Raw genomic sequence first — 12,408 nt, forward strand, 5'->3', positions numbered from 1 at the left:
TTTGCAGCAATTTGCCTGAGTGCTCCACCTACTGTCCAGGAGAGCTCTGTGGCTGAATGTACTGTACATTGACACACAGAGAGAGAGAGAGAGAATCACTCTTCCACACAACTTCAGTCGGCGCCTGCTGCTTAAGACGTTTCGGGATCCCGCAGCAAAGGATTCATTCTCAGACACCGCTGGCTCTTACATTTCTCTCGCTGAGGATTTTACATTTGAGATAGCAACATCGAATGTTTCTGGACGTAAGTTAGAAATCATTATCACGCGAAACGTTGCGAAGTTTCGGCGCTGACAGCTCAGCTGACACCGAACTGTTGCTCGCATCCGCTGGGTTCACACATCTGATCAGAAAGAAGTGATAACTTTTCGTTGTTGGCATTTCCTCCTGAAGGGGGTCGGAGCTACTCGACGTGACTTGGGCGTTGGGGCCTTTACTCAATCAGATTGAGTAACTGACAAGATTACTTATTTTGAATTTTTTTTTCGCGACAAGAAGGGGACTGTTTTCTCCCGCCTTTCTCTCTCTCTCTCCGCTTCCCGTTTTCTTTTCCGTCTCTTTTCAGCGGAGGCACGATCTTGTATCTTGAAAACGTTAGGCTCCTGGCGTACACGTCTCGCAAACGCACCCACCCCCAAACTGGAAGACCTTGTCATCCAGCAAAAGAAAACCTACAACAAATTGCATCAAACTACAGTAAATGTGGGGGTGGGGGTGGGGATTAAACGGAGACGTCGAAGGTTAAACATTGCGAATATATTTGATGAAACCTGGGGCAGACATTTCTTAAAGTGGTGTTGCTGCCCACAAAAGTTTGACATGTCACTATTTTAGAGTGTCCAACTTTAATTATTTCATTATCTCAATTATGCTGCAGAATTCACAGAAAAATCAGAACTTTCAACGTCTATTGCTTTTAGATAAATAATCTCATATTTTGGTTTATTGCAATGTTTTTTTTAAAAATTTGCTTCGTGTTTCGGTCGTCTTTAAATCAGCACCGCTCACGCATCGACGTCACGGGTCGTGCTCGGTGATTGGCTGCGTGCCGCGCTCCTACGTGGCCGCGCGGCGGAGTCTCGCCGCCGCGCGCGTGCCCGGCTGAACGGTCTGTGAGCGGACATTTTAGGATCGGGGAGGAAAGGCGGGCGGGCGGACCGACCCGAGTGACGGGTAGGCAGGCGGGAAGGAGGAGAGCGCGGAGGCCCGAGTGCTGTCATGAGGTGAGGGAAGCGGCAGGCGGGCTGACTGTGCCTTCGCTCCGGGAGTGGCGAGCCCGTCGGGGTGGGAGCGGCCCTGGCCGTGGCCGGATCGGTCCTCTGTTTACCCTGCCTTGTCCCCGGAAGGGAAGGGAAGGGGGGGGGGGGGGGGGGGTCGCTGTTTGCAGAAGGTGGACAAATAAACAAACAAACTAACTTTCACACCGATTCCGCTCTTGGAGCCCGGAGCCCGACCCAATGGAGATCGGGGGCTCGTGGGCGTCGCCCCTCTTCCCCCCCCCCCCCCCGACAAGTCCTTCTCAACGCCGCCTGCAAATAATGTGGATCAGAACCTGACATACTGCTCCTCGGATGCTGCCTGAACTGCTGTGCTCTTCCAGCACCACTAATCCAGAATCGAGAGGCGTGCGGGCAGATGATTCACGCGCCGGTGAAATAAGTTGCATACCGGCTTGGAGAGTAATGAAAAAGTTTACATTGAGAGACCGTGGAGCTAACCGACTGACAGAGCAGCCGGAGTGCTGTCATGTTTTCTTGCTATGAAGGTGCCCGTGTGTTGGACTGAGGTGGACAAAGTTTAAAAATCTCACAACGCCAGGTTATAGTCCAACAGGTTTATTTGGAAACACCAGCTTTCGGAGTTCTGCTCATTTATCAGATAGCTGTAGAGGAACACCGTATGAAAGCTAGTGCTTCCAAATAAACCTGTTGGACCAAAACCTGGTGTTGTCATTGTTTAAACAATGTTCTCTTGAGGCACTTTTAGATCGCGCTTACTTTGACAATGCCTGTGCCCTTTTCCTGCTGCTTGCAATTTAATGTGTGTGTGTGTGGTGTATGTTAGTGCTTCAGGTACCAGGAACCGTATGCTGCTCGCAGTACTTGAGCAAGAGGACTTTCCCCCCCCCCCCAAAAAAAAAAATTGAAATTTCCCTTTAAAGTAGACAACGTTTTCTGATTATTTCCAGTACAAAATCACTCAACGAATTTTGCTTTGATCCAAGTTCAAAGCAAGAACGAGGTATTTATGTAAAAAATATGTACAGTGCGCGATTTGAATGACGTCATGGTGGATACAAAGTATGCGTGTCTTCACAATTCATTAACAAAAGTGAGGACTCGAAATTCAAGCCCTGCGCATTAGGACACTGATGTAAAATGCATTAAGTTGGAATCCATCTGGATAGGTGATGGAAAAATGTTACAATTATCTAATATGTAAGTAAATGTTTAAATGCATATCCATAAACTGTCAGATAGGTATGAAATTGTCAGATGATATCAAGAAGTAAAGCATAGTTTTTACATCATAACTGAGGAGTTGGGTATGCTGGCGAATTAAGGAATAGTGTAGCCTAAATAAATCATAGCGTTGTTTCTCACTGCAAGTGAACAACACACTTAAGTATAAAAACTTAAAAGCAGTGCTGTGGCTCTGGAGATCTGAAATAAAAAGAAAAATGCAGGAAGAATTCAGCAGGTCTGACAGAATTTGTAGAAAGAGGAATAAATTAACGTTTTGAGTCCAATATGACTTTTTTGCAATACCAAATAAGTAACATTGGACTCCTTTTATTCTATTTGTCTCTCCACAAATTCTACAAGGCCTGCTGACTTTTTCCAGCACTTCATCTGCCTATTGCATTCTCAGCTACCTCTTGCCCAACCCCACCCATTTATCTCTCAGTCCCCCCGCCCCGCCCCTGGCCCACAAGCCTCATTCCTGATGAAGGGCTTATGCCCGAAATGTCAATTCTCCTGCTCCTTGGATGCTGCCTGACGATAGAAAACAGTTAGGAAGAGATGCTCAGTGATTATGTAATTAAAACTTTTATGTGCACTTAGATTTCATTTCTGCACTGTTGCAGTGAGAAATAAAAGTTTAAAAGTTGATTTATACATGTAGAGTATACATGTAGAACCAACTTCTATGTGGATGAAATTGTTCACAGGCAGCAGGCACATAAGGAAGCAGACCCTCTTAGGAACAGTGCCTTTGGAGAATTGTAGACCTAACAATGATGCATCTTCAGAAAAGTCAAAGTTGCAAGCAACTTGGTCATATTCACAGGGAAAACATTTAATTAAGACAGTAGAGAATCAATTCTGTGCCTCATAAATCAGGTCACGACAGAATGGAATTGTGCTCTTGAGTTTTGTGTATACTAGATCCAGATTGGAGAAAGTTTGAAGTGTTTTGAAGTTTGTAAGAACTGGTGTTTATTTCATTTTTGTGATGTTAAGCAATCTGCCTGAAATATAATTTCTTGTTGCAGGTCATGCTGTGAGTGCCCAGCTCGGTAATGGCAAATTTGATCGAGGATGAGAACATGAAACCAGGGAAACAAATCTGGGATGTGGTTTCTCAGTTAAGTGAAGGGAGTGGCAGTCTGAGAGACTGTGAAGGTGTTATGGAAGGCAGCGAAATGCTGACAACCACACCACCCATAATACAGTTCCAACCACATGACAGCAACAAAAGTGACAAGCAGCAGTTGGATGGAGTTGGAATCACGAATGGAGGTAGTGGGCAGCAGGAGTCCTTTTCCCAGGCAGCTACTGACTTGTCAGAGTTGGAACAGAGCCTTGCTGCTTTGAATGAGTTGCAGGAGGTAGGGAATAGATCAAAGAATGACACGGATATTGGGCTGTACCCAAGTGGCTGTGAAGAGGATCTCCTGGGTGGGCTCGATGATGCTGGCTCGGTAGATTTTCTTCCTGATCTTGAGTTCTTCCCATCTCCAAGAGGGGAAAAGCAACAGGGCAGTCCTTGGAGTCTGACTGCCTTTTGTGGAGATGATGATTCTGGTTTGCTGTCACCTCTGTCCTCTGAACCTGCCCTACTTAAGGATCGTCTGGTGGATTTGCAGCCAATTGAAGAATGTACTGCTTCTTGGCCAACTCCAGAAAATAGGTGTACTGAGAGAAAGGAGGATATCTGGGCTCCTATGCCAGTCCCAACCACTGCCCCCATGGAGGTGAAACAGGAGCAAGAGAGCTACATTGAATTAGTTACTCCTGGTGTTATTAAACAGGAGCAAGTCAGCAGGGGTTATTGCAGAGCTGCCAGTGAGGCAGCAGGAGCCAATGGTCCAGCCAAGGAACCCATTTACCTGTTCAGTACAGAATCAGCGCAAACCAGTAGCAATCAGAAACCCATCTTCAGCTTTGTTCCATCTTTCACAGCAGTTGCTCAAGCTTGGGAAGTGTGCCAGCATCCCAATGCAAATTTGTCCAACAGTCGCATGAGGAACATCTGCACTGGGGCAGATGCTTTACCAGCCAAGTACAATAGGTAAGCACTATTTTTGCTTTTAAACCAGTGTCCAGCTATGAAATTATGCTACCAAATATAGTCATTGTGAGAGCAAGATTTACATAGCAGAAATTAAAAGTAGCACTTCATTGGCTGTGAATTGCTTTAGGATATGTTGGGTTCAAAAATGTAAGTTTTTTTTCTCATTCATTTTTCCTATTACAAATGTACCTTAAGAAGACCTGCACATTTAGCATGCTGTAATGCCTTGTGCCTCAGTCCTGGATAAAGGGAATCTAATAAATCCCATAAGAAGCAGCCCTTCACGATCTTGTATTTTTCAATCAAATCAGCTCTTAGTCCAATAAACTCCACTGGATACAAGCTTAAACTATATTTTTCCTCATAAGACATCCCTCGTACGCCAGGTAAACTAAGCAATAATTTATATTACTCAAGTTTCAAGTAAGTATAGAAACTTCCATCAGAATTGGAGCTTAGTGTCACCATGGATATATCAATTGTAATAATCCAAAATATTGCCTAGCTAAAGATGATAAAGTGTGTGACAGAAAGACAAAGGCTTAAAATTTCCATGTAACAATATAGGAGGAGCGGAGCCTGTGACTGTTAATTTGATATTGACGTTTATAGGTTTGGTTTGCGAAGGATAGTTTGAACAGAAGAGAGAAATTACTTGTGGGTCAAATTTGCTTAGAAGTAGGACAATTTATTTGTTTCATTTCTGTCTATAGTTTTGCTTTTTTGTTAAACTAGTTTTTGCAGTTGATCCAGAAACAACTCTTTTCTAAAACAAAATTGATATGGGGTCATAAAGTTCAATTTTTCAATGCAACATCACAAGTTGCTGTGTTTAATATTAATCAAATTTCAACAAAAGAAACACAAGGATGTGATTGGTTTAACAGCGATCTGCTTGAGTTTAATATTTGAGAGAGTGCTGTCCATACTTAATGGAAAAATATTTTCCTAGCTCATTCCCATTAAAATGTTGAAGAATTTAATTGAGGTATATTGCTGGTTGTGGAGCAAGAAAGCTTTGCTTGTATTGCAAATAAGAGTCAGAGTTGGTAGAGCTGAAAATCGGTGATGTTTCACTAAACCTTTTCGCAGAGACTGCACAGAGTAATAGCATTGAAGCCATAGTTCACATTGAAACTGGACCTTTAAGATTATATGTTTGCACTATTTAAAATATTTTCTAGTCAACTTGTTAGTGACTGGTAAGTCGGTGTTAACTCTAGGCCAAAGCCTCTAAAGGCAAACTAGATTAGAGTCAAGATCCTTTATTGCTGGAACAGCACAGCAGGTCAGGCAGCATCCAGGGAACAGGAGATTCGACGTTTCGGGCACAGGCCCTTCTTCAGGAATGTGCCCGAAACGTCGAATCTCCTGTTCCCTGGATGCTGCCTGACCTGCTGTGCTGTTCCAGCAATAAAGTTTCAACTTTGATCTCCAGCATCTGCAGACCTCACTTTCTCCTAGAGTCAAGATCCTGTTAATTTATTATTGAATAGTTCCATTCAAGTCTGCATTAATTCTGTCATTTGACCGTTATGGAACAGAAGTGAATAAAACTTCACAATTTTGTTCTCATTTTACTTGACTGGTACTCTAAAATCTGCATGCTATTCATGGATCCAATTTTGCTGCATCTGAAGACTGTCCACTCTCATCTAGAAACACAGACAGGAATTAGTTGACAAGTGAAATTTGTTTAATAGAATGGTTGGAGGAATTGTGGTGGTGGATTACTGACAACATCTGAATTCAGTGCTCAGTTGCTTTATTTTAAATGAGTGCACAAATGCACATTCAATTTCCTGAACCAATTTATTCTCAGGAAATCAGCACTAACTCCAATACTGCATAGGGCTAGGGTTTTTTTTTAAAGAAATCCTCTGAAGCAACCTAAGCAATGGAATTTAAGTCAACTTGTTAATTCCTTTATGTCTTTGTAGTTCAAGAAATTGGACTACTAGTGTTTCAGTGGCAGATTGAAATTCTGGCCATTTGTTATGTTGGAAGATATGACCAGCTTTTTTGTTGTCTCCTAATGAAATTGCAAACAATTTCTGTTCATGTGAGAAATGTGTATAGGGTATAAGCAGGTAGAGAAATAGTTAAATTTTGTGAAAACAAGAGGTTCACCTGCCCATGACTCAGATCAGATAAGAACATGCAGTTAACAATAGGGTACTGGAGGCAAGGATAATGGGTTAACAAGGTGAAAAAGCATCCATTATGTAGAGCTAGTTAAAATTGGAGGTATTCAGTATGTAAGTTCAGTTTAACATGGTGGATCTATTTTTGCTTGGCATATGGCTAAAGATTTTCCTTTTTCACACTGAGAAAAACATTGAAATGCAAGAGAAGTATGAGGCAAGCAATTAGATAGTGTATCAGTTCTGTTCTTTTCTCATAATGTGTTACTGTTACTTACAGTATAGTTTTCTACTAAACATTTACGGTCTCAAAATTGAGACTATTTGTCTGAAACAATGAAGCAATAAGTGTCATCTGTTTTGCCCCTCAGTTGAAACAAAACAGTGTAGTTTTACCTCCTTTATCTTTATTCTGGGCCCTGGGAGGGAGGCAGAACGATTGCCCATGTGCACAGTCATATGTACAGCATGGAAACAGACCCTTCGGTCCAACCCATCCATGCTGACCAGATATCCCACCTGGTCCATATCCCTCCAAACCCTTCCTATTCATATACCCATCCAAATGGTTTTTAAATGTCCCATACACATACCACCCTCGAGTGAAAAGGTTGCCTCTTTAGGTCTCTTTTATATCTTTCCCCTCTCACCCTAAACCTATGCCCTCTAGAGTTCTGTCTTCTCTCTGGAAGAGCAAATTCTTCATGAATTATACAGTCATTTTACAGAGAGGACGATCCAGATAAGGCAACATACATATTATGTGTGACTGTTAGAATCAACAAATGTCAGTAGTAAAGATTAAGCCATTTGTGTTTTACATTGAGTAACTGACTTCGCATAATGATGGCTTTTCACCTTAACTGACTTTATGTACTGAATGCTTCCTCATCTTGTTAAATGGCTGTACATAATGAACGCTTTTCCACCTTGTTAACCCATTACCCTCACCTTCAGCACCTCATTGTTAACTGCAAGTTCTTATCTGATCCGTGTCACAATCACTTGTTTCACAGAGCTCAACTCTTTTCCTAACTGCTCATATCCTATACACATTCTCATTCCCTCCTTTTATCATTTCATGTTAACTGATGGCTTTACCAGCTTTCATAAGACTGACAGCCAGCATTTAAGTTATTGACACACAGCATACAATGATTGTAACAAAAATTACTAGTCAATAGAGTAAATAGAAGAATTTGAAGAATCCTCCCATTTGGAAAAAAGTCACTATTGAAGTTCTTAAATCCACAGCCCTTAGTGACCGCTCCATCCCCTCCAAGTCAAATGGAAACAAACCAGTTTTCCAAAAATCTCCTTCAGTGAAGTCCAACCTGAAAACAAAATTCAGTCTGTTCTTGCATCATTCCTTGGAGAAATTGGATTTCTTGGATAAGGACAGTTAAATGCTTTAAAAATTAAGGAGACTTCCATCCTTCTGAAGATGCTTCAAATTAAGGATACCAGCACATCTGTGTGCAGTACAACAGCTGCAACTGCAGGCTAGGTGAATGCAGCATTCTTTGCTGCTGCTGCTCCCACTCTGCTGTCAAGCGTAACAAAGCCAACTGACTATTGTGATGTTAGCTTGATCAGTGAACCTTCATATCCCTTAAATGAAGGAAAGGCAAAGTAAAGCTCACGTGGTTTAATGTTCACAGAAAGGCCACTGACAAAAAGCATACCAACCACCTCTTTGCTGTTGTTAGCTTCTTCACTTGTCGTGCTCATGACAGGAGAGCTGATTGGATCAGGTTGTGGAGGGATGGGCTGTGGTCTGAAGGTATGCTTTACCTGTGAATGGACAAACTCTAGAGATGATGTTAGCTGCTGCAAGTATCTTTGCACTTGCACTCATTCTTTCCTTGAAAAAGAGTTTATCAGTATGAAGACAGTTATACTAATTGGTGACTGCCTATTTCAACATTTTGAATTCTTGAAGAATGTTATTGGTTCACTATTTGATATTTTAAAGTTTATGGATTGTACAAAAATTAGACATTGTACTACAACAATTCAGTCAGTCAATTATAAACAAAATAATTTGGTTTGAAAATCAAACCCTCTGATACCTCATTCAGGTTATTCAAGAATTATTTTGCTTTAACAAATTAGCCAAGTCTTAATGTGAAAGCTGTCAGGAAAAGTATTTCAAAAGTCTGGAATAGCAAAAACAAAAAAATGTTTCCTGTGCTTCAGCAATTGAAGAGACAGTTTCAGTTCAGATTTAAATCAAATATTCATTTGAAATAAATGCTGAATATTTTGATCTCCAAATGAAACTTGCCAAATAAAAAGACAGAATTACAGTGACAACTTTGGTAGAGATCATCATTCTTTGAATTTGCAATATGAAGGTGCCAATGAAGTCTTAATAATTGAAAGAATTTAAGTTGCTCCGCCTCAAGTTCTAATAGTCTCTGAAAAACATCAAACTCAAAAATACATTCTTTTTGTGAACAGTCTGCATTAAAACACAGCAAAGATATTATGATACAATACTCTCATCTGGCTAAAACATTACCACTGACCCAATTGTTTTATTAAACCGGCATTTTTAGAATTTGAAATAAAATCAGGGGCTCAAGGCACTCAATTTGTTTTAAGGTTACAAGTTAGATAATTTTAAAAGAGGACATAATGATGTACAATTTCAAAGTAAAAAACAAAAATCTACCCCATTACATCGCCCACAAAACACATGGATTGAGATACTGATTCAAATATGGCAAAATAGTTACTTAGAAGGATTTTCTGAACTGTTATTTTAAACTAAAATATTTAAACATCAAACATTCTCAGCATGGCACAATTTACATTGAAATTTCCTCCTCTTCTGACTCGAGAATTAGTACAACCTCAATTTCAGCATTTAGTCATAGAGATGTACAGCACGGAAACAGATCCTTCAATCCAATTCGTCCATGCCGACCAGATATTCCAACCCAATCTAGTCCCACCTGCCAACACCTGGCCCATATCCATCCAACACCACCTATTCATATACCCATCCAGATGCCTTTTAAATGTTGCAATTGTACTAGCCTCCACCACTTCCTCTGGCAGCTCATTCCACACATGCACCATCCTCTGCATGAAAACGTTGCCCCTCAGGTCTCATATCTTTCCCCTCTCACCCAAAACCTATGCCCTCTAGTTCTGGACTACCCCACCCCAGGGAAGAGACTTTGTCTATTTACCCTATCCATGCCCCTCATGATTTTAAAAGCTTCTATAAGGTCACCCCTCAGCCTCTGACACTCTAGGAGAAACAGCCCTAGCTTATTCAACCTTTTCCTATAGCTCAAACCCTCCAACCCTGGCAACATGCTTGTAAATCTTTTCTGAAAGCTTTCAAGTTTCACACACCGTTCTGATAGGGAGGAGACCAGAACTGCACGCAACATTCCAAAAGTAGCCTAACCAATGTCCTGTACAGCCACAGCATGACCTCAAAACTCCTGTACTCAATACTCTGACCAATAGAGGAAAGCATACCAAATACCTTCACTATCCTATCTACCTTTGACTCCATTTTCAAGGAGCTATGAACTTGCACTCCAAGGTCTTTGTTCTGCAACACTCCCTAGGACCTTACCATTAAGTGTATAAGTCCTGCTAAGATTTGCTTTCCCAAAATGCAGCATCTCGCACTTATCCAAATTAAACTCCATCTGCCACTTCTCAGCCCATTATCCCAAATGATGAAGATCCTGTTGTAATCCAAGGTAACCTTCTTCACTGTCCACTACACCTCCAATTTTGGTGTCATCTGCAAACTTACTAACTATACCTCTTAAGCTCACATCCAAATCATTTATATAAGTGAAGAAAAGTAATGGATCCAGCACCGATCCTTGTGGCACTCCACTGGTCACAGGCCTCCAGTCTGAAAAACAACCCTCCACCCACCACCCTCTCTCTCTCTACCTTTGAGCCAGTTCAGAATCCAAATGGCTAGTTCTCCCTGTATTCTGTGAGATCTAACCTTGTTAAAATCAGTCTCCCATTGGGAATCTTGTCGAACGCCTTATTGAAGTCCATATAGATCATGTCTACCTCTGTCCTCAAACCTCTACTTCAAAAAAAAACTCAAGTTTGAGAGCGAGGATTTCCTACACACACAGCCAGGCTGACTATCGCTAATCAGTCCTTGCCTTTCCAAGGCAGTGTGCATCCCGTCCCTCAGGACTCCCTCCAACAATTTGCCCACCACAGACAGGCTCACTGTTCTATAGTTCCCTGGCTTGTCCTTACCACCCTTCATAAGTAGGGACACCACATTAGCCAACCTCCAGTCTTCTGGCACCTCACTTGTGTCTATCAGTGATAGAGAGATATTAACAAGGGGTCCAGCAATCACTTGCCTAGCTTCCCACAGAGTACACCTCATCAGGTCCTGGGGATTTATCCACTTAAACATTTCAAGACATCCAGCACTTCCTCCTCTGTAAATTGGACATTTTTCAAGATGTCACCAGTTTTTTTTTTTCCCTACATTCTGTATCTTTAAAGTCCTTTTCCACAATAAATACTGATGCAAAATACTCATTTAGTATCTCCCCCATTTTCTGCGGCTCCACACAAAGGCCACCTTGCTGATCTTTGAGGGGCGCTGTTCTCTCCCTAGTTATGCTTTTATCCTTCATGTATTTGTAAACACCCTTTGGATTCTCCTTAATTCTATTTGCAAAAACTCACTTCCCCTTTTTGCCCTCCTGATTTCCCTCTTAAGTATATCCCCACTGCTTTTATACTCTTCCAAGGATTCACTCGATCTATCTTGTCCATACCTGACATGTGCTTCCTTTTTCTTAACCAAACTCTCAATTTCTCTATTTATCCAATATTCCCTACACCTACCAACCTTTCCTATCACCCTAACAGGAATATACTGTCTCTAGTTATCTAATTTCTGAAGTATTCCCATTTTCCAGCCTTCCCTTTACCTGTAAACTTCTGCCCCCAACCAACTTTTGGAAGTTCTTGCCTAATGCCATCAAAATTGGTCTTCCTCCAATTTTGAAATTCAACTTTTATATTGGATCTATTATTTTCCTTCACTATTTTAAAACTAATAGAAATATGGTTGCTGGCCCCAAAGTGCTCCCCCACTGACACTTTAGTCATTTGCCTTGCCTTACTTCCAAAGAGTAGGTCAAGTTTTGCACCTTCTCTAGTAGGTACATCCATATACTGAATCAGAAAATTGTCTTGTACACACTTAAAATTCCTCTCCATCTAAACCCTTAACACTATGGCAGTCCCAGTCTATGTTTGGAACGTTAAAATCCCCTATTCTTCCTACAGATAATTGAGATCTCCTTACAAGTTTGTTGCTCAATTTCCCTCTTGACTATTAGGGGGCCTATAATGCAATTCCAATAAGGTGATCATCCCTTTCTTATTTCTCAGTGCCACCCAAATAACTTCCCATTTCTTGCATTCTCTCTATGAAATTAGACTTATAAAAAGAAAGCTTTCATAGCAGACCACATGGTGAAACAGTCCAAGACACACTTTCCCCAGAGCAAAGACTGGCAGAGCCTCAAATTTCACCACTAGGAGTCTTTAACCCCTTTGTCACTTTACTCCTCATGGGTGCTCAAACCCCAAACAGAACTCCAATCCCAGTTTCTCAGCACATTGGGGACTCAAACCCCATTACCGTGCAGTGGACTCAAACCTCAATTAACCCACCAGGGGACTTGAACCCCAATACAGCACAGAGAACAGGAACATCAA

The 12,408-nt window shown here is 41.5% G+C and overlaps 1 protein-coding gene across 2 annotated transcripts in view; it reads left to right on the top strand.

The window, feature by feature from the left end:
* Positions 1-115: 115 nt before the first annotated feature.
* The window catches only part of LOC122556605 (glucocorticoid receptor-like), a 115,369-nt gene continuing 103,076 nt past the window's right edge, over positions 116-12,408 (top strand). Inside the window, exons 1-2 of one of the 2 annotated variants that reach the window (XM_043703490.2) lie at positions 116-245; positions 3,498-4,516. In XM_043703490.2, the coding sequence (XP_043559425.2) occupies positions 3,525-4,516 (992 nt within the window). In that variant the 5' untranslated portion in view covers positions 116-245; positions 3,498-3,524. Of the gene's footprint in view, positions 246-1,091; positions 1,225-3,497; positions 4,517-12,408 lie in introns of those variants that run through there. The other variant, XM_043703489.2, reaches the window with a different exon arrangement.

This window comes from Chiloscyllium plagiosum, unplaced genomic scaffold, assembly GCF_037043375.1.
Source record: "Chiloscyllium plagiosum isolate Xiang-an unplaced genomic scaffold, Cpla_swu_hap1 HiC_scaffold_16, whole genome shotgun sequence".
Classification (NCBI taxonomy): Eukaryota; Metazoa; Chordata; class Chondrichthyes; order Orectolobiformes; family Hemiscylliidae; genus Chiloscyllium; species Chiloscyllium plagiosum.